This window comes from Cyprinodon tularosa, unplaced genomic scaffold (assembly GCF_016077235.1).
Source record: "Cyprinodon tularosa strain WSP-4 unplaced genomic scaffold, ASM1607723v1 ctg1220, whole genome shotgun sequence".
Classification (NCBI taxonomy): domain Eukaryota; kingdom Metazoa; phylum Chordata; class Actinopteri; order Cyprinodontiformes; family Cyprinodontidae; genus Cyprinodon; species Cyprinodon tularosa.
In genome coordinates, this window is record NW_024038027.1 from 45,404 (window position 1) to 70,255 (window position 24,852).

The 24,852-nt window shown below is 40.9% G+C and overlaps 1 protein-coding gene across 4 annotated transcripts in view; it reads left to right on the top strand.

Moving 5' to 3' along the window:
- Positions 1-1,064: 1,064 nt before the first annotated feature.
- LOC119777316 (NACHT, LRR and PYD domains-containing protein 12-like) overlaps positions 1,065-24,852 on the top strand; it is a 63,396-nt gene continuing 39,608 nt past the window's right edge. For 3 of the 4 annotated variants that reach the window (XM_038276141.1, XM_038276142.1, XM_038276145.1), the window contains exons 1-7: positions 1,065-1,197; positions 1,692-1,821; positions 1,906-2,019; positions 8,670-8,783; positions 10,129-10,207; positions 10,324-10,528; positions 10,658-12,458. In XM_038276141.1, coding sequence (XP_038132069.1) covers positions 1,733-1,821; positions 1,906-2,019; positions 8,670-8,783; positions 10,129-10,207; positions 10,324-10,528; positions 10,658-12,458 — 2,402 coding nt within the window. In that variant the 5' untranslated portion in view covers positions 1,065-1,197; positions 1,692-1,732. The remainder of the gene's footprint in view (positions 1,198-1,691; positions 1,822-1,905; positions 2,020-8,669; positions 8,784-10,128; positions 10,208-10,323; positions 10,529-10,657; positions 12,459-24,852) is intronic. The other variant, XM_038276144.1, reaches the window with a different exon arrangement.

The window sequence follows — 24,852 nt, forward strand, 5'->3', positions numbered from 1 at the left end:
AATAAAGTTATTTTTTAGTACATTATGAACCTCTCCAGCTTTGGTTGTAATTACATTCTGAGACCACCAGAGGGCAGTATAAAGCTGTTAGCTGCCTCAACTACTGATTAATGAAGCCTTTTTTTTATTGCTCTCTGCTGTTGTTTTTCAACTTTTCTCAGTCCTTTAAAATGAAACCTAAAGGAGAGTATCTAACAGCCACCATAAGAGGTCTCCATGACAACTGCTCTGGTAATGCTAAGATATCTCAAATAATCAATACATCCAATCACAGTAAGAACCGAGGAGCCGATTTCAACATCTCTTTAGTATAATGAGGTGCAGTCTTTAAATGTGCTTCTATAAATGGACATCATTTAACACTAAAGTGTCTCAAAAATGTTGTGTTGACTGGATTCAGGATTCCTTTAAAGGTACTATAATAATTATTGCAAGAAGTATAAAGTCACACTGGAAAAAGACTGTATCAAAGAATATCTGTTAAACAAAAAAGCAGTTTTCACAGGATGATTTTATTCATTACATTAATAAAGCTATACACAACAATCACATCTGGGCCTGATTACCTGCTCATCTGCAGAATCAAGAAGAAAATCTATACAACCCATCTGACAACATGGAAGTTGGATAAAAATCTTCAACAGCAACACATCAGGCCTGGATCTCAAGAAGAGATGAGAAACGAGGTCACTGATATCTAGATTTCTGGAAAAGATTACAAAGGCCAAAGGAGCCAGGAAGGTGAACAGAACTACACCAACATTTATTTTGATCTAAAACCTCCATGTAGCTTCATGTTTAACTCTAATGACTCTAGTTTTATTGAATCGGCTGCTTCTACAGGGTCCAACTGGATCCTGCAGACTGTAAACATGAAAACAACCCAGAAATGTTTAGACCCCTAAAATAGAAAGAGTTCTGGGTGTTTATACCATCAGAGACCAGAGAGTTTAGAACTTTCTTTGATGGTCCGATTAGCATCAGGAAGCTGCTGGTTAATGATTGAAAAAGTTGAAGTCATATAAAGTTATAGCAGCTGATCTTTGCCCTGTGAGCTGGAACATTAAGTCTGTTTTCAGAGTAACAGAAGCTTTCAGACTCAGAGGAACAACAGTGGAGAAAAAGTCCAGGAGTTTCTCTTCTACAGACCTGGTCCAGACAGAAGAGTTACGGAGTGAAGAAATGAGAGGAAACTGAGTGAGTCCAGCTTTATTCCTTCAGATCTCAAAGCTGAGATTTAGTCTCCAGATGAAGAAAAGAGTTTGATCCAATGAGACTTTTGAGCAGCAGGCTGTGAGTGTTACTTAGCTGCAGGTTGTTCCGCATAAAATAAATCCCAGTCTCTCCCATCTGCTGCTGCTTTCTGCTCCAAAGAACAACTCTGACTGTAATGTTCTGTTTATCTCCAGGAAACTCTCAGACAGGAGTTCTGACATCAAGTCCTGGTTCTGGACCAGACTCTGATACTGGACTCCAGTTTATCTTTAACTAGTTTTATGGCAGATCAGAGTTCATGTGTGATTGTAGCCTGTTGATAAACATGGAATAATGTTGACTCACCAGTCAGAGACTGCAGAGGGATTTCTACGGAGAATATTTTAACAGAGAGCAGTGAGCGCCACCTACTGGTTCCTGTCAGTGTTGTTGATCAGAGTTGACGTTCAGCTGAATGATGAGTTTTTCCTCCTCAGATGAAGGTAGAAGGTGTGTGAGCTGATGTGAAGTGAGCAGCATGGATCAGTGTGAGGACAGAGAGGACAGAGTCCCTCCCTCTAAAACCACTCTGTGTGGAGAACATGAGGACCAGAGCAAAGTTCAGAGGTCAGATCACCATCTCTAACTGTCCAGGACTCTTCTCCATGTCAGAGCTCAGCATGAACATCACCAAACCATCTTTATTCACAGGAAACAAACAGAACCAGAACCTGGACCAGAACCCAGCTGTGTGTCCTTAAAGAGCAACATGTCAAAGGATGCATTTTGGGATTTCAAATCAGACCAACCTTCCTCAGCGAACAGGTGAGCTATTTCAAAATGTTCCACTAATTGGTTTAAACTAACTTCATTCCAACATATTAATGTGAACACAACTCTTTCTCACTCATGTCTGTGTTCACATGTGAAGCAGTGAGTGATGGAGGCTAAATAATGGAAATAATCAAAGGATTGTTTTATTGTGATGATATGAAATGATCTTGTTAGATGATATTGGAGCTAAAATCAGTTGTTCTCCATCCAGTTGAATCTTTCTGGATCACCTTGTGTCACATTAGTGAACCAGAGTTGGTGCTTCTGCAGAGCTTAAGGTGATGCACATGTAGGCAAGTCATAATGCTGATTCAACTATTAGATAGAAACTAAATCATCCAAACTAAATCTGATGGAAAACATGATCTCTCACTGTTATCTGCAAACATCAGTGAAAACAGCAGCTTCTAAAGTTCATCTGCGTTCATTCAAAATGATCATCAGTCTGATTATTAGCAAACTGCTCCACAGTCTCCTTCAGCAGCCACTACATGTCATCAGAAATACAAGATCATTGACCTGCTGCTCGAGGAAGTTTAATGATAAGAACAAGATGAAGCTTTGATAGGATATTAAGTGTGGATTACTGCATTAATGAAAGGTCCTTAAATGCACCACCAGGCCTATATTACCATAAAAAGCTGAATAGAAGCTCAGAAATGATCAGCTGAGAATAAAGCCGCTGCTCTAAAGGGGTTTGATCATCAGTTTAAGACTAGAACAAGCAAAACAAACAACTAGAAGATAAATGAACTTGTTTCTTCATCAGCAGTTCTGACTCTGATCCAAAGGAAGAAAGTTTGTCATGATAGAAGATCAGAACAAATCAAACACTGTTCTACATCCAGACTTTCTGATTATTGTTCAGTTCCTGCTAACAAACCCAAACATCATCCCTTATTAATTATTATCAGAGCTAATTATTAATCCATCATTAATATACAGTTTACGGGCTTCCGGTTTGAACGTCACCGTGATGGCCACGCTGTGAACGGGCTCCCGAGAGAACCTAAGAAATTGAAAACCCAACCCCACTCAAACGACGAAAACATATCTATAAAGGTGAAAAAAACTGGGGTGAGTGAAATACTTCAAAACCGATGCTTTGTGGTGACAAAAGCGGGCATTTAAAGTTGAGAAAATATTGCTAGCATTTCAGCTAATGCTAATCGCTATTCATTTCGAACCTCTGCCTTGAAGAAATACCGCTGCATTCTCTGACTTGAGCTAAGCAACCAACAGAGACACTATGGCTAAATGGGAGACCGTATTGCAGGAATTAAAAGGCTTCCGACAAGAAAATAATGCACATTTGGGGGAAATCAAAGATGAAATTCGTAAGGTGAACGCCAGACTGGATGAGGCTGAGGATCTGATTGAAAAAGCGGAGGAGAGGATTTTAACCACGGAGGACGCTGTCACTGAAATAATGAAGCTACAGTTAAAGCTGGAAGATAAGCTAATGGACTTAGAAAGCCGTACACAAAGAGAGAACATACGCATTTATGGTGTACCCGACGCGGCAGAGCGGGACTCGGCATCGATGGGTGACTTTGTAGAGAGGTTGCTCCGTGAGGGCTTGGCGCTATCACCAGAAGAGCTCGACATACACATCGAACGGGCTCACTGATCTCTAGGCCCTCCGCCCCCAACCGACGCTCCCCCGCGATCTATTATTGTGAAGTTCCTCAGTTTTAAAACCAAAGAACTTCTCCTTCGCAAGGCATGGCAGAAAAGAGGATTTACTTGGAACGGCAGCCAAGTGAATTTGGACCATGATTACCCTCCTCTGATTCTGAAAAAACGAAGAGAATACGCAGACGTGCGCAAGATCCTGAAGGAGCAACAAATCCCTTTTCAGACCCTCTTTCCTGCCCGGCTGAGGGTGAAATATGGCGATGAAACAAAGATCTACAACACAGTGGTGGAAGCTACCGAAGACATGTCCAATAGAGGCTACGCTGTGCGGGTCGTTAAGTCACCAGAAATGGTCCTGGAACAACTGAAGCAGCTGACTTGGAGCAGAGTACGCGGCGGACCGAGGAGTGGGCCAGCAAACAAGAGACAGGACCCCGCAGCCGGCTACAAAGAAAAACTCAGAGCCTTCAAGAGGACATCTCCCACACGCAAGGAAAATTAAGGTTTATCCACTCTGTTATTAAGAACTAGAACTTGCATTTGGTTTATGATGTACAATAAGTAAATAAGACAGGTTTCTCGTGGTGCTCCCTACGCTGAGGCCATAGCCACTAAGGGCCCCTTTATTATTTGATGAGGAAGCTGCCTTTGGAGGTGAAGCAGGGTTCTCATCTGAGACCCCCCCCCCCTTGTAAGCCAAGAGTTCAGTTTGAGTTCTGTTTGTTCTTAATGTTGACTTTTCTATATGTTCTATGTTCATTGTTTTTAAGAGTGAGTGGGGAGCCCAATAACCTTGTTGATATAATTAAGAAATATAAGTTAGATGAGTAGCAGGTTGATAAAATTGGTGTCAAACAACATTAATGGTTTGCATAGCCCAGTAAAAAGGTGGAAAGTCTTATCTAAATTTAAAAGAGACAGAGCCCAAATTGTTCTATTGCAGGAAACACATCTACCTGATAGTGAACATGATAAGTTGAACAGGATGGGTTTTAAACATGTATTTTATTCGTCCCACAGTTCTGGGAGGCAAAGGGGAGTGGCAATTTTGTTATCTGGAACTCTTAACTATGAACACATCAGAATTCAAAGACAAAGAAGGTCGTTACATAATGATTACGGGCAGGATTGATGGTACCACGACACCATTCTGAATATATACATCCCACCGGGCAGTGATTGGTCCCTGTATAGACGGGTACTCGAAATTGCAACAACTAAGAGTCAGGGAACTTTAATATGCAGTGGTGATTTCAATATCTTATTAAACTCCAAATTTGATTCTTCTAGTGGGAAAGGTGATGGACGAAATATTGGTAAGAGGATGGGACACCTTATGGACGAGGTAGGACTAGTTGATGTATGGAGAGAACATCATCCTACTAATAGAGAATACACCCACTTCTCACACCCGCATAACGTATACTCTAGGTTAGACTACATTCTTGCATTCAAAAATTATTTGTTTAAAATTAAAACCTGTGAAATTGGCCCATGTACAATTTCTGACCATAATCCAGTTTATGCTGATATCTGTCTGAACAGGAAAAAAAGATCTACGTTATGGAGGATGAACACAAATATTTTAAACTCCCCAAACATTAAAGAGAATTTAAAAAAAGAAATAGAGAATTATTTAGTTCAAAATGATAATGAGGAGGTGTCTCCGGGAATCTTGTGGGATGCAATGAAGGCAGTGATTAGAGGGAAAATAATTAGTATATCTTCCCACCTTAAAAAAGAAATCATGCAAAAACGTAAATACCTGGAAGATAAATTGCTAGAACTTCAACATCAACACTCCGTGACTATGAATGACTGCATCTGATTTGGTAAAATTTAAAAAAGAATTAGATGACCTAAACATGATTGAAGTACAGAAAAAAATCATTTTTAACAAGCAGAAGTACGGTGATGTAGGGGGGAAATCACTAAAACTTCTTTCATATAAACTCAGAAAGCAGCAAGCAGAGAGGACTATACACAGAATAAGAATTCTTTAAATGGTCAAATAGAAACCGATGAGGAGAAAATTAAACAATGTTTTGAGAATTATTATAGAAAACTTTACTCCCAAACCCAAGTAGATAATAATCAAGAGGTCTTCACTTTCCTGTCTAAACTAGAACTACCAACAGTGACGGAGGAACACAATAATGTGTTGGTATCCAAAATAACCAGAGAAGAAATTCACTCGGCAATTAAAAGACTAAAAGGGGGGAAAATGGCAGGGGCAGATGGATTTGGCCCAGAATGGTATAAAATAATGCAGGATCATTTGACTCCAACCTTGCAGAAAACATTTAATTGGGTGATGGAGGGAAAAACCATACCCCCCTCATGGAAAGAAGCAATAATCTCTATAATTAAGAAAGAAGGAAAAGATAACCTAGATTGTAGCAACTATCGACCAATCAGTGTATTAAATATTGATTATAGGTTGTTCACTTCCATCATCTCTAAGAGACTTGAAACTATCCTACCCGGACTAATACACAATGATCAAACAGGCTTTATTAAACATCAACAAACTCAAGATAACATTAGTAAAGTTTTACATATAATGAACCAGGTTCATAGACAAAAAATAGAGACTTTACTGTTAAGTTTAGATGCCGAAAAGGCTTTTGATTCTGTGAGGTGGTCCTTTCTAGATCAGGTTCTCGAGAGATTTGGATTTGATAAATCTATAATAAATACTATATCGGGGTTGTATAGTAAACCAACAGCCAGAATCAAAATTAATGGAGACCTTACTGAATCATTCACACTCGAGCGAGGGTCTCGACAAGGTTGCTGTTTGTCGCCACTCCTCTTCGCCTTGTTTATATAACCACTGAGCCAGTGGATCAGACAGAGACAGGATATAATTGGAATAAGGACCAAAGGAGGGGAGCAAAAGTTGGCATTATTTGCTGATGACTTGTTGCTCGTTATATCTCATCCTGCGCAGGTTCTCCCCAAAATAATGAAAATCTTACTTGATTTCGGCATATACTCGGGGTACAGGGTTAATGTGAACAAAACACAGGTACTAACGGTAAATTATGACCCACCAGCTGAAATTAAAAATTGCTATAAATGGAAATGGGAGGCCGATAGCGTTAGGTATCTGGGGGTGGTGATCCATCGTGACCCTACTAAAATGTTTGAATCTAACTATGCCCCCTTGAACATAGCCATAAAGTCGGATATCCAAAGATGGAATGACATGCCATTTTTAAACCTACACTCCAGGATTGAGTGAGTAAAATTAAACATTCTTCCCCGATTTTTGTATTTATTTCAATCCCTGCCAGTTCCCGTACCGTCAAAACAATTTGAAGAATGGGATAAGATGCTGTCTAAATACATTTGGAAAGGGAAAAAAAGCAAGAGTTAAATACAAAAGTTTACAATTAAAAAAGGAAAAAGGGGGCTATGGGCTTCCATGTTTACGAGAATACTTTTGTGCAGCTCAGTTGAAACCTTTGATATGTTTATGCTGTCCGGATTACACTGCGGGATGGAAGAATGTGGAAGGGGAAACAGTCAAAACACTACCGATTAGAGCCATAATAGCTGACACAAAATTACAGAACAAAATTAATTTGGCAGACGAACCTATAACACAAGTAATGATATCTGCATGGAACGAAGCAATTAGAATCTGTGGCTCAGAAAATGCCTCTAAACTTTTAAGATGGTGCGCTTATGATTCGGATTTCATCCCAAATCAACATGATGACAGATTCAAGAAGTGGATTTCAAAGGGCCTAACTAATTACTATTCTTTTGTCCACAAGGGGGCGTCCAATGCTTTGAGACCTTGAAAAGAAAACATGATTTATGTGCAAATGACTTTTTTAGATTTTTACAGGTTAGAAATTATTTTAATAAAGATCTAAAAGTACATTTACATAATCTTAGTTTTGTGGAAACGTTTATATTACTAACCAAATCAAAATCAGGTAAAATTATCTCCAGGTTATACGACGCCATCCTGCGGTGTAAAAAGGACAGCACTGATTATGTTAAAGTGAAATGGGAAAAAGAAGCCAGCCTGTCGATTTCAGAAGAAGATTGGGACCACATCTGTAAGATACCATGGACAATAACAAGATCGAAGGTTTGGCGTGAATTCTGCTGGAAGAATATTATAAGATTTTTCATAACCCCAAAGCAGAAACGATATCAGGGGAGGGGTGATACCTGCTGGAGGTGTGGAAGGGATGGTGCCAATCATTTCCATGTTTTCTGGGACTGCCGAGCCATCCAGCAATATTGGTCTAAAATCCATGAACATTTATAGAACGTATTCTCAGCTAAATTTCCTTTAACTTTTGAATGCATATTTTTATGTAACATCCCGGTAGACAAACTGAACCACAATGATCAGAAACTTCTGTTCATTTTACTGGCCGGGAGCAAAAAGGCCCTCACAAAAAAATGGCTTAAACGGGAACCTCCAACAATTGATGACTGGATAAGTGTAGAGAAAGAGATGTATGCACTGGAGAGACTGTCTTTTTCCATCAATGTGCAGAGAGACACTTTCTACAAGATATGGTCTAAGTGGACAGAATATGTCAAACCTGTTATACCTGAGTTTTCTTTATAAACCCTGCTGTCATTCAGATTTATGGTCTAACTTGATTTGTGCTTATTAGTTGATATTCAGGCTGCCCCGCAACTCCCAGTTAAGTTTTTTTTTTTTTTTTTGTGTGTGTGTTCGGTTTTCTTTTTTCTCGTGTTAAAATTAGAAAACAGAGAAAGCATGTAAAAATATGAACATAACCAGTATATGTATATAATTGTAGTGTAATGTGCTTTCTCAATAAAAATGTTAAGATAAAAAAAATAAAAAAATAAAAAAATAAATATATACAGTTTACAGTGAAACCAGGAATATTTGCATCCACTTCAAACTAGAGCCACTGTGGGACACTTTAGAGTTCTGGGCTTCACTGTTTAACTTGAAATACATTATTAGACTAAGATTGAATTCAGGGTTTTTCTTTCAGGATCCAACTGAACCTCAAACCAGAACCAGAACCTAGCTGTGTTTCCTTAAAGAGCAACAGGTCAAAGGGTCGCATTATCAATTTTAAATCAGACCGACCTTCGGCTGCAAAGAGGTGAGCTCTGTCTAAATGTTTTAACCATATGAAACTGATCTGACTCAGTTTGAAATGTTTTGATTCCATATTTTTTATTCCTTTTAATGAAACAGTTTTTTACTGGATGTTTTTTCAATTATTCAGTCTCCATTGAGTTCAGGGTAAACATTGTTGGAGGTTTTTCTAAAGGTCTGTAGTTCACCTGTTGGTCCAGCAGGGGTCAGGCTGATTTCAGCTGAAGCCAGAATTTAGGTTAAACATTTTACAAAAACAATCAATGACAGAAAAAGTTGTACTCAGTTCAGACGCTAGATTATTTTTTTCTGTTTCTGAATTTGTTTAATCAGATTACTTTGAACTCAAATAAATAAAGGAGGCAAACCAAGATAAATTACCAGTTTAATCCTTTGATCTGATCATTTTTAACTCTCGGGTTCAAGTGTGACACTCTAAATAAAGAGGAAAACTTACATGTTTAAGGCAAGCTTTTGTTGGTGGTAAAGAGCAAAACAAACCAACTCACTGGAGGAAATAACTAAATTTTACTTTCTTATGACCCGTTTTTATTTACTTTATTCCATAAAATCAATATAGAAATGAAAGATGTTTTTCATTTGAATCACAGAAATGCCTTGTTAAAGCCACCTTACATTCTGATCACTGCTGCGCTTTATAAATGTTCCCTAATGTTCTCTGCTCTGTTTCACTGTTGAAAAGCTGTATGTTTCAAAATTTTGTTATATATACACTGAGTATACGAGATGAAAATAAAGTTTTTCTAAGTCTTCTTATTGAACACTTGCATTATTTCTTTCCATGGATCCTCATTTTAGGTCTCAGATGCAGATCTTGGACCATTTTTATCATGAAGCAAACTGATTTATCTAAGGATGTAAAAATCTCCAACCATCCATTGGACTTTGGATTAACTTGCCTAATTTATTTTTCTAACATAGGCTGCCGCTATCGTATTATATGGATTCTATGGAATTAAACTTATTATTCTGAATTAATTTAACTTATTTTTAACATCAGTCTGAGCATTAGAAATCCAAACTCTGATCAGGTAGGAGCTTCCACTCTGGTGACCGGTGTCCCCATTTATAATAGATTAATAATAATAGATTTTATTTGTAACGCACCTTACATTTCAAAGAAATCTCAAAGTGCTACAGAGACCAAAAGAAGAAAAAAAAAACAAAGACAAAAATAATAACAAAAGTAATAAAAAAAAAAAAAAAAAAAAAAAAAAAAAAAAAAAAACTGATTTATAGCTTTTGGATCGGGGCACCACAAGGTCCTTTGCCTTTTTCTGCTTGTTGTTCTTTAGAATGTGAGTTAATGCTTCCTGGTTCCTCTACAGAGTGGACCAGCAGAACTCACAGGTTCCCAGTGATCCATCTACCCCGCAGCATCAAACCCAGCTGGACTCCATATTTATGGTCTGTACATGAACTACAACTACTTCTCCATGGGACTGTCAGTCTGTTCAACATAAAGCTGATGTTTGGCTTCATGATCTCAGTCTGATGTGTCCTTCATGTATTCTTCTGTTCAGCTGCTGGAGGAAAACATTGTTAGTTTTGTGAAGAAGGAACTGAAGAAGATCCAGAAGGTTCTGAGTCCAGATGAACCAGAAGGCTTAGAGAGTCAGTGGAAGGATGAGGAGCATATGAGGAGCAGCAGAAGGGCTTTGGTCCAGATCACACTGAATTTCCTAAGCAGGATGAAACAGGAGGAGCTGGTTGAACGTCTGCAGAGCAGTAAGAAGATTTATACAGAGATTTAATGATGGAGAAATTATAACTTTATTTCAGTCAGAAGTGCAGAAAGAAAGAATAATCTATTAAAAGGAATTGTTATGATACTAATGATATTCTTTAACCTTTCAGAGCTTTTGGCTTTAGTTTCTCAACGTAAACTTAAATCCAGTCTAAAGAAGAGGTTCCAGTCTGTGTTTGAGGGGATCGCTAAAGCAGGAAGTCCAACCCTTCTGAACCAGATCTACACAGAGCTCTACATCACAGAGGGAGGGACTGGGGGGGTCAATGATGAACATGAGGTCAGACAGATTGAAACAGCATCCAGGAAACCAACCAGACCAGAAACAACAATCAGACAAGAAGACATCTTTAAAGTCCCACCTGGAAGAGATCAACCAATCAGAACAGTGATGACAAAGGGAGTGGCTGGCATTGGGAAAACAGTCTTAACACAGAAGTTCACTCTGGACTGGGCTGAAGGCAAAGCCCACCAGAACATCCAGTTCATATTTCCATTCACCTTCAGAGAGCTGAATGTGCTGAAAGACAAAAAGTTCAGCTTGGTGGAACTTGTTCATCACTTCTTCACTGAAACCAAAGGAATCTGCAGCTTTGATCGGGTGCAGGTTCTGTTCATCTTTGATGGTCTGGATGAGAGTCGACTTCCTCTGGACTTCCACAACAAGGAGATCCTGACTGATGTTACAGAGTCCACCTCAGTGGATGTTCTGCTGACAAACCTCATCAGGGGGAAACTGCTTCCCTCTGCTCTCCTCTGGATAACCACACGGCCTGCAGCAGCCAATCAGATTCCTCCTGAGTGTGTTGGCATGGTGACAGAGGTCAGAGGGTTCAATGACCCACAGAAGGAGGAGTACTTCAGGAAGAGGTTCAGAGATGAGGAGCAGGCCAGCAGGATCATCTCCCACATCAATAGATCTAGAAGCATCCAGATAATGTGCCACGTTCCAGTCTTCTGCTGGATCACTGCTACGGTTCTGGAGGATGTGTTGGAGACCAGAGAGGGAGGAGAGCTGCCCAACACCCTGACTGAGATGTACATCCACTTCCTGGTGGTTCAGACCAAAATGAAGAAGGTCAAGTATGATGGAGGAGCTGAGTCAGATCCACACTGGAGTCCAGAGAGCAGGAAGATGATTGAGTCTCTGGGAAAACTGGCTTTTGATCAGCTGCAGAAAGGAAACCTGATCTTCTATGAATCAGACCTGACAGAGTGTGGCATCGATATCAGAGCAGCCTCAGTTTACTCAGGAGTGTTCACACAGATCTTTAAAGAGGAGAGAGGACTGTACCAGAACCAGGACAAGGTGTTCTGCTTCGTCCATCTGAGTGTTCAGGAGTTTCTGGCTGCTCTTCACGTCCATCTGACCTTCGTCAAGAATGAAGTCAATCTGATGGAAGAACATAGAAATATTTCTGTTAAGGCTAAGTTATCTAAGACAGCAAAACCAAGAAGTCTCCATCAGAGTGCTGTGGACAAGGCCTTGCAGAGTACAAATGGACACCTCGACTTGTTCCTCCGCTTCCTCCTGGGTCTTTCACTGCAGACCAATCAGACTCTCCTACAAGGTGTGATGACCAAGGCACGAAGTAGCTCACTGACCAATCAGGAAACAGTTCAGTACATCAAAGGGAAGATCAATGAGAATCTGTCTGCAGAGAAAAGCATCAACCTGTTCCACTGTCTGAATGAACTGAATGATCGTTCTCTGGTCCAGGAGATCCAACAGTCTCTGAGATCAGGAAGTCTCTCCACAGATAAACTGTCTCCTGCTCAGTGGTCAGCTCTGGCCTTCATCTTAGTGACATCAGGAGAAGATCTGGATGTGTTTGACCTGAAGAAATACTCTGCTTCAGAGGAGGTTCTTCTCAGGCTGCTGCCAGTGGTCAAAGCTTCAAACAAAGCTCTGTAAGTACTGACAGAATTTGGGTTCTTACACCAAATGCTAAAACCGATAAAAGGTTACTATTAATTATCCCAATTCACCTGTTTGACTCTCGGTTCTATAGAAATATGTTTTAAATAAATACTAGTTGAGTTAATTTACATACAAACATTTATGTAAAATAAATCTTTGCACAAATTGATTTCTCTTATCAAACTGGAACATAATTACTTAATAATTTTTTTCTTCTATTGTTGTAAATCACGAATTAAGTTCATTATCGCTAGACCTAGAAACAGAAATTAAGTCACACATGTTTTTTTTGTTGTTTTTTTTTACGGTGTCCTGTCTGGCAATGAGGCAATAAGAATAATTGTCTTGATGCCAAAAAGAGCCCAACAGATTTTACTATCACAAGTGTGGCAGTATGGCAATTGCCATATTGCTACACTTGTTTCATGCATATAAATTGCTTTATTATAATTATACAGGGAGTTTTACAGTTTATATGGATATTGCAATGTAAATAGAACAGAAGAGGAAAAACAGAAGAAGAAAAAGGAAAAAAAAAAGAGAAAAAATGAAAGAAAGGTCGGCACCCCTGGAAGCCGCGGGGACGAGTCCGCAGGCTCCGCCAGCAGCCAGCTACAGTGGGCACTGGTTGGAAATGGACACTTCACTCACGCTCCCCGTGTTTCACGAATTGCGTGAAAAACATGTGACTACTATAGCCACTAGGTGGCAGTCTGAGTCCATTTCGGCGTCCCATGAGTCAGGATTAGATAGCTCAATTGGCAAACAGGGGGGGGTGTTACGGTTGCAAGCAGTTAGCATAGAGGGTAGAGTGAGTGGTCTGCTGCTCTGAAGGTTGAGGGTTCAGTCCCAGCTGTGGCCGAGTAATGTTTTTCTATTTGTTTTAATCACTTTTTTATTACATTAGACCATAGGGATTATCATTCTACATTTTTATCTGACTGTATATATAGGTCTATTATATTGCATGCCTTATAGCCACAGTGTTTAGATATTTTTATAATTCTATTTACCCTATTCCATATTATATGTGTCATGGTCTGGTGGTGTTTGTGAATGAGAAATGGTGCGGCTCGGCTCATGTTCACGTGAAGCAGCAGATATGCAGCCCAGATGTGGAATTACTCACAGTGAGTTTAAGACTTTATTATCTGCCGCGGGAGTTTGGTCACGTGATCGTGCTGTGCGTTTCCAAAGCGTGGTAAACAAGTTTCAGACTAGAGTCTGAGACGGGAGTGGATTTTCACTCCTGTCCCGTCCCACTCCCACAGAAAAAAAAATTGTGTCCCGTCCAGATCCCGGGCCAGAGTAGAAATCTAAATCCTGTCCCGTCCCACTCCTGGTGAAATTACTCCCACTCCCATCCGCTCCCATTCAGAATGACTCCCGGTCCTGCACCACTCCCATTCTTGTTTTTTTTTTTTTTTTGAGCTCAGGAGAAAAACTCAGAGCCGAAGCACTGTTGGTTTTTGGGTCGTGTAGTTTTTTTGACTCGCATTATAGTGTAGGCTTCAATGAAAAAAACTACAAAATGCCGGCTTTGCGCCAGTACTGGATTTTTTTTCTTTCTATTTTATTTTATTTTTTGGCATCGATCCTAGTTTTTTTTTGTTATTATTGGTTTGCTCCCACTCCTGTCTGCTCCCTTTAGTGTTTAATCCTGTACCATCCCAATCACGTGATCATTACTAATACTGACTCCCATCCCACAATACTTCAATGTCTTTTTTAAATTTTTTGACAATATGATCATTAGACGGGTAAAACTTATGAATTATTTTAAATGATATTGCTTTAATTTTGGTGGTCAGCAAATATTAGTTGGGTAAGAGCCAGACCTTCTTCCAGTCAATGTTTTGCACAAATGTATTCCAGTATGCAGGGCCGGATTTAGGAGGATGGGGGCCCCTGGGCTGGAGTCAGGATGAGGGCCCCTGTGCTAGAGTCGAAAAAAAGGCTTATATATATATATATATATATATATATATATATATATATATATATATATATATATATATATATATATATATGTATGTGTTTGTTTTGTTTTAGAGGATAAATGACATGCAAATACCAGGAGAAATTGCTCCAAAGACTTTGGCATAATCTATAGGGGACACAGGAATTTTGTATTCTTTTAGAAACTCTTTATAAGAGTAAAGAAGACACTCTTTGTTAAATAATTGGTCAACCAAAATAATGTTATTATTAAACCAATAATCAATAAATAAGGATTTATGTTTAAACAATATGTCTTTATTGTTCCAGATGAAATATTTGTTGGGTGAAAAGTGGTGTTTGAAAATAAGGGACCATGAAAGGAAGGCCTGGCGGTGAAAGGCTAACATTTTTATCGGGACTTTATCAATATCATAGTTACAGGTTAAGAAAAAGCTCAAGCCACCCAGTTTTGATAGCAAGTGACATGGTATGACGTTCCAAATAGAGTTAGGGTTTTTAAAGAAGTGTTTTAGCCAATTTATTTTAAAGGTATTATTTAGAGTACAGAAATCGATAAAGTTTAATCCACCCTTTTCAATGGGATTTGTTAGAACAGACTTCTTCACTCTGCTCCACTCTCACCACGCTCACACAATACGTCACATGCAACCAGGAACAATAAAAGGCTGGACCTTTTTTATGCAAATGTTAAGGATGCATACACCTCCGCACCCCTCCCCCCGCTGGGTCGTTCAAATCAAAACCTTGTCTACCTGCCCCCCCATTACATTCCACTGGTGAGAAGGACAATTGCACAGTCAGTGAAAGTTTGGTTGGATGACGCCACTGAGGAGCTGAGGGATTGTTTCAACACCACAGACTGGAGCATGTTCTACAGCCTGACTGAATGCATCACTGACTACATGACCTTCTGTGTGGAGAGCATTGTGCCTACACCAAGTTTGCAGATGAGTTAAACAGCTTCTTCACCCGGTTTGACTCCCCTCACAATGGTCCCCTCCCTGCACTCAACTCTCCACACACCTCCAACCACCAGCCCCCCAGAGACCTTTCCCCCCCACCGCCACCATTCCCACCGACCCCCGACCCATCCACACCTCCAGTCGTGCCTTCCTCCCCCCTCACAGTAACACCAATGCAGGTGAGAAGGCAGCTGAGGAGGCTGAAACAGAGGAAGGCCTCAGGACCAGACGGCCTCCCCCCCAGGCTGCTGAGGACCTGTGCAGATGAGCTCTGTCAGATCCTCAGCAACATGTACAACCTGAGCCTCAGCCTGGGGGTGGTCCCCATCCTGTGGAAGACCTCCTGTGTGGTTCCGGTTCCCATATCAGCCGGATTGGAGCAGTGATTCTAGAGCAGGGGTGGGCAAACTTTTTGACTTGCGGGCCAGAATGGGTTCTAAAATTTGACAGAAGGGCCGGGCCAGGAGCATTTGGACAAGCAGGGGCGTGCACAGATAGACACTAGGTGGTGCTAAAGCACTAGGAAGTTTGCCCTCTATCAAAGAAAATGCCCTTTTGAAACTCGTTTTTTTATTATTATTATTATTAATATTATTAAGATTTTACTGAGGTCGGTTTTGAAATGATCTTTTGAAAACCTGAGCCATTAAAAACGACTGAAACAATGCCCCGAAATGACCGACCTACTTGCGCACACCCGACCAGCCTCTCTCTCTTCCTTTGTCACGTGAACTCGCTCGGTCGCCCGCAGGGCTTGCCAGATGCGCAGCATCATAGCAGTTTTCAGATAGCAGGAACGGTCGCTGACAGGCTGCTTCTCCCGTGCCCCATTAGCCAGGTAATATACAGATCAAGCAGAATCATTTTGTTGTGCGTTAAAATGTCTCATTCAGCAGCACCAAACACGCATTTTGCCGACTGGTCACCAGATAAACTAGTTGTCTCCTTGTAAGATGCTATTTTACTTTTTATATTTTGTATCCATATTTTTTATCTTAAGTGTATACATTAGTCTATTTTATTGCATGACGTATACCCACAGTTTTTAGATATTTTTATAATTTTATTTACCTATTCCATATTATATGTTTCATGTTGCACAATTGTACCATAAAAAATTCCTAGTTTGTGAACTCCTTCACAAACAATGGCAATAAACCTGATTCTGATTCTGAAAGTTTTACACTGTAGCCCAAGTCAATGACAGATAACGTGAGGACGACCACATAGGCTACAAATAATTTTGGTAGAGTTTGCAATTGCAAATACGGAAGAGGATTAGGGCCACTGAAAAAAAAAATAAGTTAACTGATTTTTAAATTTTATTTCAGTTTAGTATGGGAAAAAAAGTCAGAATGCTGACTTTAATCTCATAATTCTAACTTTTTTCTCATAATTCTGACTTTTTGCTGAGAATTCTGACTTTTTCCTCAGTATTCTGACTTTAATCTCAGAATTCTGACAATAAAAAAGTCAGAATTCTGACTTTTTGCTCAGTATTCTGACTTTAATCTCAGAATTCTGACAATAAAAAAGTCAGAATTCTGACTTTTTCCTCAGTATTCTGACTTTAATCTCAGAATTCTGACAATAAAAAAGTCAGAATTCTGACTTTTTGCTCAGTATTCTGACTTTAATCTCAGAATTCTGACAATAAAAAAGTCAGAATTCTGACTTTTTTCCCATGTTAAACTGAAATAAAATTTAAAAATCAGTTAACTTTTTTTTTTTTTTCAGTGGCCCTAATCCTCTTCTGTACAAGTCTATGTGTTAAGACAAACGTTTTCTGTTGTATAGGTTTTGTTAGGCAACATAAATTAACACATTTTGGTCTCTTTATTGTCTTAATTGTATATTGATTTAGTAATTGCAGCACAATGCCAAGAAAGGAGGGTTAATCATATTGAAAAATCTTAAAAGCTGTTCACATTTTATTTTTAAGCAGCAAAACTTAAATTTTTCCATCTTGAGCAGCAGCGCGTTGGCGGCGCGTCAGAATGCTCCCGACGCGCTGCGCCTGCTGCTCAAAACGCCCTGCGGGATCTTTTGCTGCGCCTATACCCGCGTCAACCATTGACTTTGCATGTAAACTCGCTGCTTCTGCTGTGCCTGCTGCGTCCGGTTCACACCGATGTCAAGCGGTTGAATAACAGCGAGCACAGCATTCATTTGTTTCACCATGTTTTTCCACATCACCTGTGAGATGGGCACGCACGGAGTCACAGATTAACAGCGATGGTGATGAGTGGAAAAAACCACCTGGTCTCCTTACATTCACCTCCCTCAGCCACTCTTTCATCATCTCCTCAATGAGGTGGTCTCAAAAGTCGCAGTTACAACACACATAGGGCGCACCACACCAAAGGGCTCAACGCACATTTTGAGGGGAAAAAAAGACGTTTATGTGCGCCTTATAGTCGTGAAAATACGGTAATTTGGACAGGTTCGGCGGGCCGGATTAAAAAGCCTAACGGGCCGTATACGGCCCGGGGGCCGTAGTTTGCCCATGTCTGTTCTAGAGGAAACTTATTTGGAAAATTCCTGAAATGTTTGCATTTCTGGCCTCTAATTGTATCTTTGATTCCAATTATCTCTAAAAGTAATAAAGCCAAACATTTCAAACTTGGTAGATCTATGGAGGGTCCTAAAAATATTCAATCCCTAAAATATCGGCCGGATTGTAGCAGTGGTTCAAACTTATTTGGAAAATTCCTCACATTTTTGGCCTCCAATACTAGCATCTTTAACTTCAATTATCTCAATATAGGTAAACACTTCATTTTTCACAATCAATACAAACATTCCCACATATGTCCAATGTGAAAGATTATGAGGATATGAGCAATTGTTGTGAAGAAATCTTTCTTTAAAAATCTAAAGCAGCTTTGTTTCCAACACAGTGCTATTTAAACAAGTACACAGCGGGATCTAATTTGTCATATTGATAACATGTCAGGTTTAGATTATGAACAAAATTTAAAAAAAAATGTGTTGCATATACTCTATATTTATTATCCTAATTATGTACAGCATTATAAAACAAAATTACAAGCAGGTTTATCAATACAGAAGATCCAACAATAACTGCCTTGCTCTTTCTCCGACATTGTATACTGAGAAAAGTGGTTTTCACAAGCCTCACCATGCTCACTGCACTAAATATTAATATTAAGAAAATATTTACAAATTCTACATTGTCTAATAAGGCATCATTATGACTGTCAATGATGGTTAAAATGGCTGCGTCTCAATTCACAGGCTGCCTACTTCGGAGTGTATGTATGTATGTATGTATGTATGTATGTATGTATGTATGTATGTATGTATGTATGTATGTATGTATGTATGTATGTATGTATGTATGTATGTATGTATGTATGTATGTATGTATGTATGTATGTATGTATATATATATGTGTGTAGGGAAATAACATCTTTCATTTATTATATTCATGTTAATTTACATTTTGAGTAAGCCTAAAAAAGTAATCTCCAGGTTACCATTCCAAAGTCTTTTTCTGTAGAATGTCATGATGGGTTCACTGAAGAGACCCAGTTATGCAGAACACCACGGAGACGGAAACTAGAGTAAAAGTTTAACAATGTTTATTGTTCACAAGCACATGGAATATTGTCTGGAACTGGTTCATGCCTGGGTACTGGTTCACTGGAGTCTGTGTAGATAACAGAGCAGTTAGCTTTGAGAGCAATTGGGTTTGGGTTTGTGATGTTCAGATTAATACCTCGAGGGTTCCAGTTTGAGTTCAGAGAGAGGAGCTGTTGGGTCCAGAGAAGGTTTGTTTCAGCAGAGTCCAATAACTGCTTCAGCGTCTTACTTCTGAAGAGGGTGCAGACCTTGGCTTTGGGTTTCCAGCTCTTAATCCAGAGCTGCATGGGAAATCCAGAGAGGAGTCTTCGGGTTTTGCTCAGAGGGCAGGCTCGGCAGTCTAAGCTCATCCAGAGCTCACAGAGAAAAACAGGTTCCCTGGAAACAGAGACACAAAGGATTAGAATCCTAGCAGGACTCAGAGGGCAATAAAAGATTCTCAGAAGGTTCTTTGGCTCAGGTGCTAACCAACTAGATTCAACACTGCGGCGTCGAGGCAAGGTCTGAAGACAGCTTTTATACTGTGGATCCTCTGATGATGAAACGAGCCACAGGTGCGTCGAAGGCTCGGCTCAGGATCTCCTGGGGGATGCCGTGTAAGCGGAAGACGTGTTTAACGAGGAGCTGGGCTGTCTGGAAGGCCGTGGGGAGTTTCCTAAGGGGAATGAGATGGCAGGCCTTCGAAAAACGGTCAACAATGGTGAAAATGGTGGACATACCTCGAGAAACGGGGAGGCCGGTGACAAAGTCAATCGCAATATGGGACCAAGGGCGCGAGGGAACCGGAAGTGGCTGAAGCAGGCCTGAAGGAGGTTGATGTGAGGCTTTATTACGGGCACATGTGGAGCAAGCCAACACATACTCCTTAACATCTCTGTGGAGGGTTGGCCACCAGAAGCGTCTTGAGATCAAAGCGATGGTTCTACTGACTCCCGGATGAGCAGAAAACTTGGCAGCATGCATCCATTGGATGAGACGGGACCTGACAGAAGATGGCACATAGGTTCGGTTAGTGGGACCGTTACCTGGGTCGGGTTCTGTAGCCAGGGCGGAGTTGATAAGGTCAGTGATTTCCCAATTAACCACTCCAACAGTGCAGGAAGCCGGAAGGACTGGTTCAGGTGTCTCAGGATGATCGACGGAGTAAAGACGAGAGAGAGAATCGGGTTTGACATTCTTGGATCCGGGTCTGTAGGAAATGATGAGATTAAACCGTGAGAAAAAGATGGACCACCTGGATTTACGAGGATTGGCTTGCTTGGTTGACTGGATGTAAGCCAGGTTCTTGTGGTCAGTCCATACTAGAACCGGGTGCTCAGCTCCCTCCAGCCAATGTCTCCATTCCTCCAGCGCCAATTTGATGGCCAACAGCTCACGGTCTCCCACATCGTAGTTCTGCTCTGCGGAAGAAAGTCTACGGGAGAAGAATGCACAAGGATGGATCTTTTGATCCGTGTCAAGTCTCTGGGATAGGACCGCTCCAACTCCAGAATCAGAAGCGTCCACCTCGAGAATAAACTGTTTAGCAGGGTCAGGCTCCATTGACACTGGTGCTCTGGAAAATAAAGATTTCAATTAATCAAATGCAGCTTGTGCCTCAGGAGTCCACTGAAAAATGCGTTTGACAGAGGTCAGAGAAGTTAATGGAAGGGCGGTCTGGCTATAGTTCCTGATGAACCGACGATAAAAGTTTGCAAAGCCCAGGAATCTCTGTAGCTGTTTGCGGTTCTCTGGAACTGGCCAATCTAACACGGCTTTTATCTTGTCCTCAGATGGTTTTACCTGGCCGCCCTCGAGCACAAACCCCAAAAAGGTGACTGAAGACTGATGAAATTCGCACTTCTCGGCTTTAACGAACAGCTTGTTCTCCAGCAGTGTCTGTAAAACAAGGCGGACATGTTTTTTATGTTCAGAGAGGTTCCTAGAATAAATGAGTATGTCATCAATATAGATGAAAACGAACACATTTAAGAAGTCTCTGAGAACATCGTTCACGAGGGCTTGGAAGCAGGCTGGAGCGTTAGTTAGACCAAAAGGCATCACCAAATACTCAAATTGGCCCAAGGGAGTTTTGAAGGCTGTTTTCCATTCATCACCATCTCGGATCCTAAGAAGATGATATGCATTCCTTAAATCCAGTTTAGTGAAAACTGTTGCTCCTTGTACAGGTTAGAATGCTGAGGCGAGTAGAGGAAGTGGGTATTTGTTCTTTATAGTGATTTGGTTCAAACCTCGGTAATCAATACATGGTCTCAGGGAGCCGTCTTTCTTTCCAACGAAGAAGAACCCGGCGCCCAAAGGAGAGGAAGATGGGCGGATTATTCCTGCAACTAATGATTCATTTATGTACTTTTCCATGGTCTCTCTTTCAGGCTTGGAAATGTTGTACAACCTGCTGCTAGGTAGTGGAGCACCAGGTAAAGTTCGATGGCGCAATCATATGGTCTGTGTGGAGGTAGGGACGTCGCACTGACCTTACTGAAGACAGGAGCTAGGTCATGGTACTCGGAAGGAACGGAAGAAAGGTCAGGAGAGTCCATCTCCCCCCCACCTCTAGGAGACCCCACCAAGGGGGCAGCAGAACGGAGGCATGTTTCATGGCATGAAGTGGACCATGATTCCAGGTGACGATCAGTCCAATTTATGTGAGGATTATGCTTCTCCAACCATTCGAAACCAAGCACCAGGGGGGAACATGCAGAAGGAAAAACAAAAAATGTTATTGTCTCTCGGTGGTTACCTGACAGAAGTAGCTCGAGGGGTTGAGTTTGATGGGTAACTTGGTGAAGTCTTTTCCCGTCAATGGCGGAAACACTAAGAGGTTGAGTCAGAGGAATAGTTTCTATTTGGAGTTGTTGGACGAGGTTCGAATCGATTAAGTTCCGTTCACAGCCTGAATCGATGAATGCAGAAAAGGAGAGGCTTTGGTTAGCACAAAACAACGTGGCAGGAAGCAACAGTTGAGGAGATTTCTTAGTGTTAATTTGGCCCGCCAGACTCCTCAGATTCTCTGGCGGGCCCTGGCTTTTGATTTAGCCGGGCAGGAAGCGATGAAGTGTCCACTCTCACCACAGTAAATGCATAATTTACTCAGAAAACGTCTTTGTCTTTCCTCAGGGGTGAGCCTGGTGTGTCCCACCTGTATGGGTTCGACATCTCTTTCACCAGAATGAGAGGACTGAATAGGCAGAGGGAGCGACTGGGCCTTATGTCTCAGTATGGGCAGCTGCTCTGTGGGGGAAGAACAAACAGTCACGTTATGTGAGGCAGAGGAAAGTGTCCCCTGATTTCTCAATTTAGAACTGTTTCTGGCACGGATTCTATTATCTAGTCTGATCGTTAAACGAATTAATTCTTCGAGGGTAGCAGGTTCGTCGAGTGTTGCGAGCTCATCCTTAATGTGCTCATTTAATGCCATATAATAGGCTCCCTTCAGAGCGCTTTGATTCCATCCGGAAGCTGCCGCTTTAACCCGGAAGTTGATGGAAAATTCTGCCACAGAAGAATTTCCCTGCTTTAAATTGCAAAGAGCTCGAGAGTCAATAGTTTGATCAGTCTCTTGATTGAATACTTGGGTAAACTCGGAAATGAAGTCAGAGTAATAGCAATTAAGGCTATTGTCGGAGGCAAATCTTGCTTGAGCCCACTCCAAGGCTCTTCCTGTTGGCTGAGAAAGGATGAAAGTAATCTTTTTATAGTCCGTGGAAAAACTGTCTGGAGAGTTCTGAAAAAGCAAGCGACATTGAAATAAAAATCCTTTGCAATCCTTCATGTTACCAGAAAATCTTTCTGATAGACTTGGGCGGAACTCGGATGACGTCATTGCCAGTGACCTCGGAGGGGGAACAGGACCCGGAAATGGTTGAGGTACTGGTGTAGCATTAGCATTGTTCAAACGACTGGTGAAGTTTCGGACAATATGATCTTGAAATAACTCACTGAGAGCTTGGACTTGTCTGTGGATTTGGGCATCCCGCTCCTCCAATAGTTGACGGAGATGTTCTGCTGGGCCTTGAGTTTGGCCGCAGTGTTCTGTCATGATGGGTACTTTAAGAGTGACCCAATTATGCTGAACACCACTGACGGACACAGGAATAAAAGTTCAACAAGTTTATTTTGACACAAGCACACAGAATGTACTGGTTCTGGCTCGGGCCTGGACACTGGTTCACTGGAGTCTGCGTGAGAGACAGTTCAGTTAGCGTTGCACGTTGGAGCTTGATTTCTTGATTAAAACTGATTGTACCTTGAGAGTTCTTGAGGTTAGCTTTGGGAGAGTCACTGTTGGATCTGGAGTGGAGTTGATCAGCAGAGTCCGCTTGCTGCTTCAGCGTCTCACGTCTAGTAATGAACAGACCTTGGCTTTGGGTTTTCCAGCTCTTAGTCCTGAGCTGCATGGAAGTTCTCTATGGTTCTTTGGGTTTGGCTCTGAGGGTCGGCTCGGCAGGTTAGCTCTTCCAGAGCTTCACAGAGGAGACACTGGTTTCCTGGAAGATAGAGACAACGGTTAGAATCCAGGCTGGATTCAAAGTCACAAAGATACACTGAGAGTCTAGGCTTAGGCGCTGACCAACTGGATCAACACTGCGGCGTTGAGGCAAGGTCTGAAGACAGCTTATATAGTGGATCCTCTGATGATCTTGATGGGCTGCAGCTGTGCAGGAGGCTCACTCAGAAGGATCCACGGCGGACTCTGCTGGAGAAAGGTGGAACTTCTCCAGCTCCCAACAGGGATAACAATTTAGACAAAAAATGATTTATTTCTCAACAGTTTGGCTTCTCAACACAACATTAGTGATAGTGAATGTAGTGATTTAAGTCAGTTATTTACAGGGTTTGTACACATTTAACTAATCAATTCAAATTACTAAAGTTAGAAACAAATAAATTACAAACTTACAAATAAGTATAAAATTTGATATTTAAACATATTCATCAATCTGCTGACAAGCATTTATTTAATAACTGGTATACAGTGATGGGCAGTAGCACCGCTACATGTAGCGAAGCTATTAGTTTAACTACATTTTCCAGTAGCTTGACCGAAGCGTTGCTGCTTTATTTATCAAGTAACTTTCCAGTAGTGACGTTATTATTTTTATCAAGTAGTGATGTAGCGTCCACAAATGCTACAAAATCCAGGGCATAACTAAGAAATGAAACCAGGTTTTCTATTTTTGAAACAACAATCAGAGTTATTCGTTGGATATTCACGCATGAGCCTCTATTCTGCCTCTCCCGTCTGTATCTACGAAACATGCGCATGCGCTAGTGGAACTCAATGTATGACACCCACAGACACACGCAGACACACAGAGCCACGCACACAGGATGGAGGAGGAGACAGGAGCAGAGCGCCTTATCTTCAGAGATTTTGAAACTTGTTGAATCCTCTGATAAAAAGTATGTGTTCAAATTTCGGTTCTTGGCCATAGAGAGCTCATGTGGCCAAGACTAGCCATTTGTTTTACATGAAACTAAACAGTCGATTCAAGTAACAAATGAAGCTCTTTACAAAAAAGGTGAAAAAATAAAGATGCTAATTAAGAGATATATATACATGTATGTCTCACTGTATAATCTAATTTCTACCTACATATTTATTCATTGTATTTTGGGGGGTAATTAATTGAATGTTCATTTATTTATTAAGCATGTATTTATTTTTAAACATGGGAGAGCTGTTCCTCCATACCTAGCTGAAGATAAGGCGCTCTGCTCCTGTCTCCTCCTCCACCCTATGTGTGTGGCTCTGTGTGTCTGTGTGTCATTCTTTGAGTTCCACTACAGTGCTCATGCGCATCTTTCGTAGACACAGACAGGAGAGGCAGAATAGAGGCTCATGCGTGAATG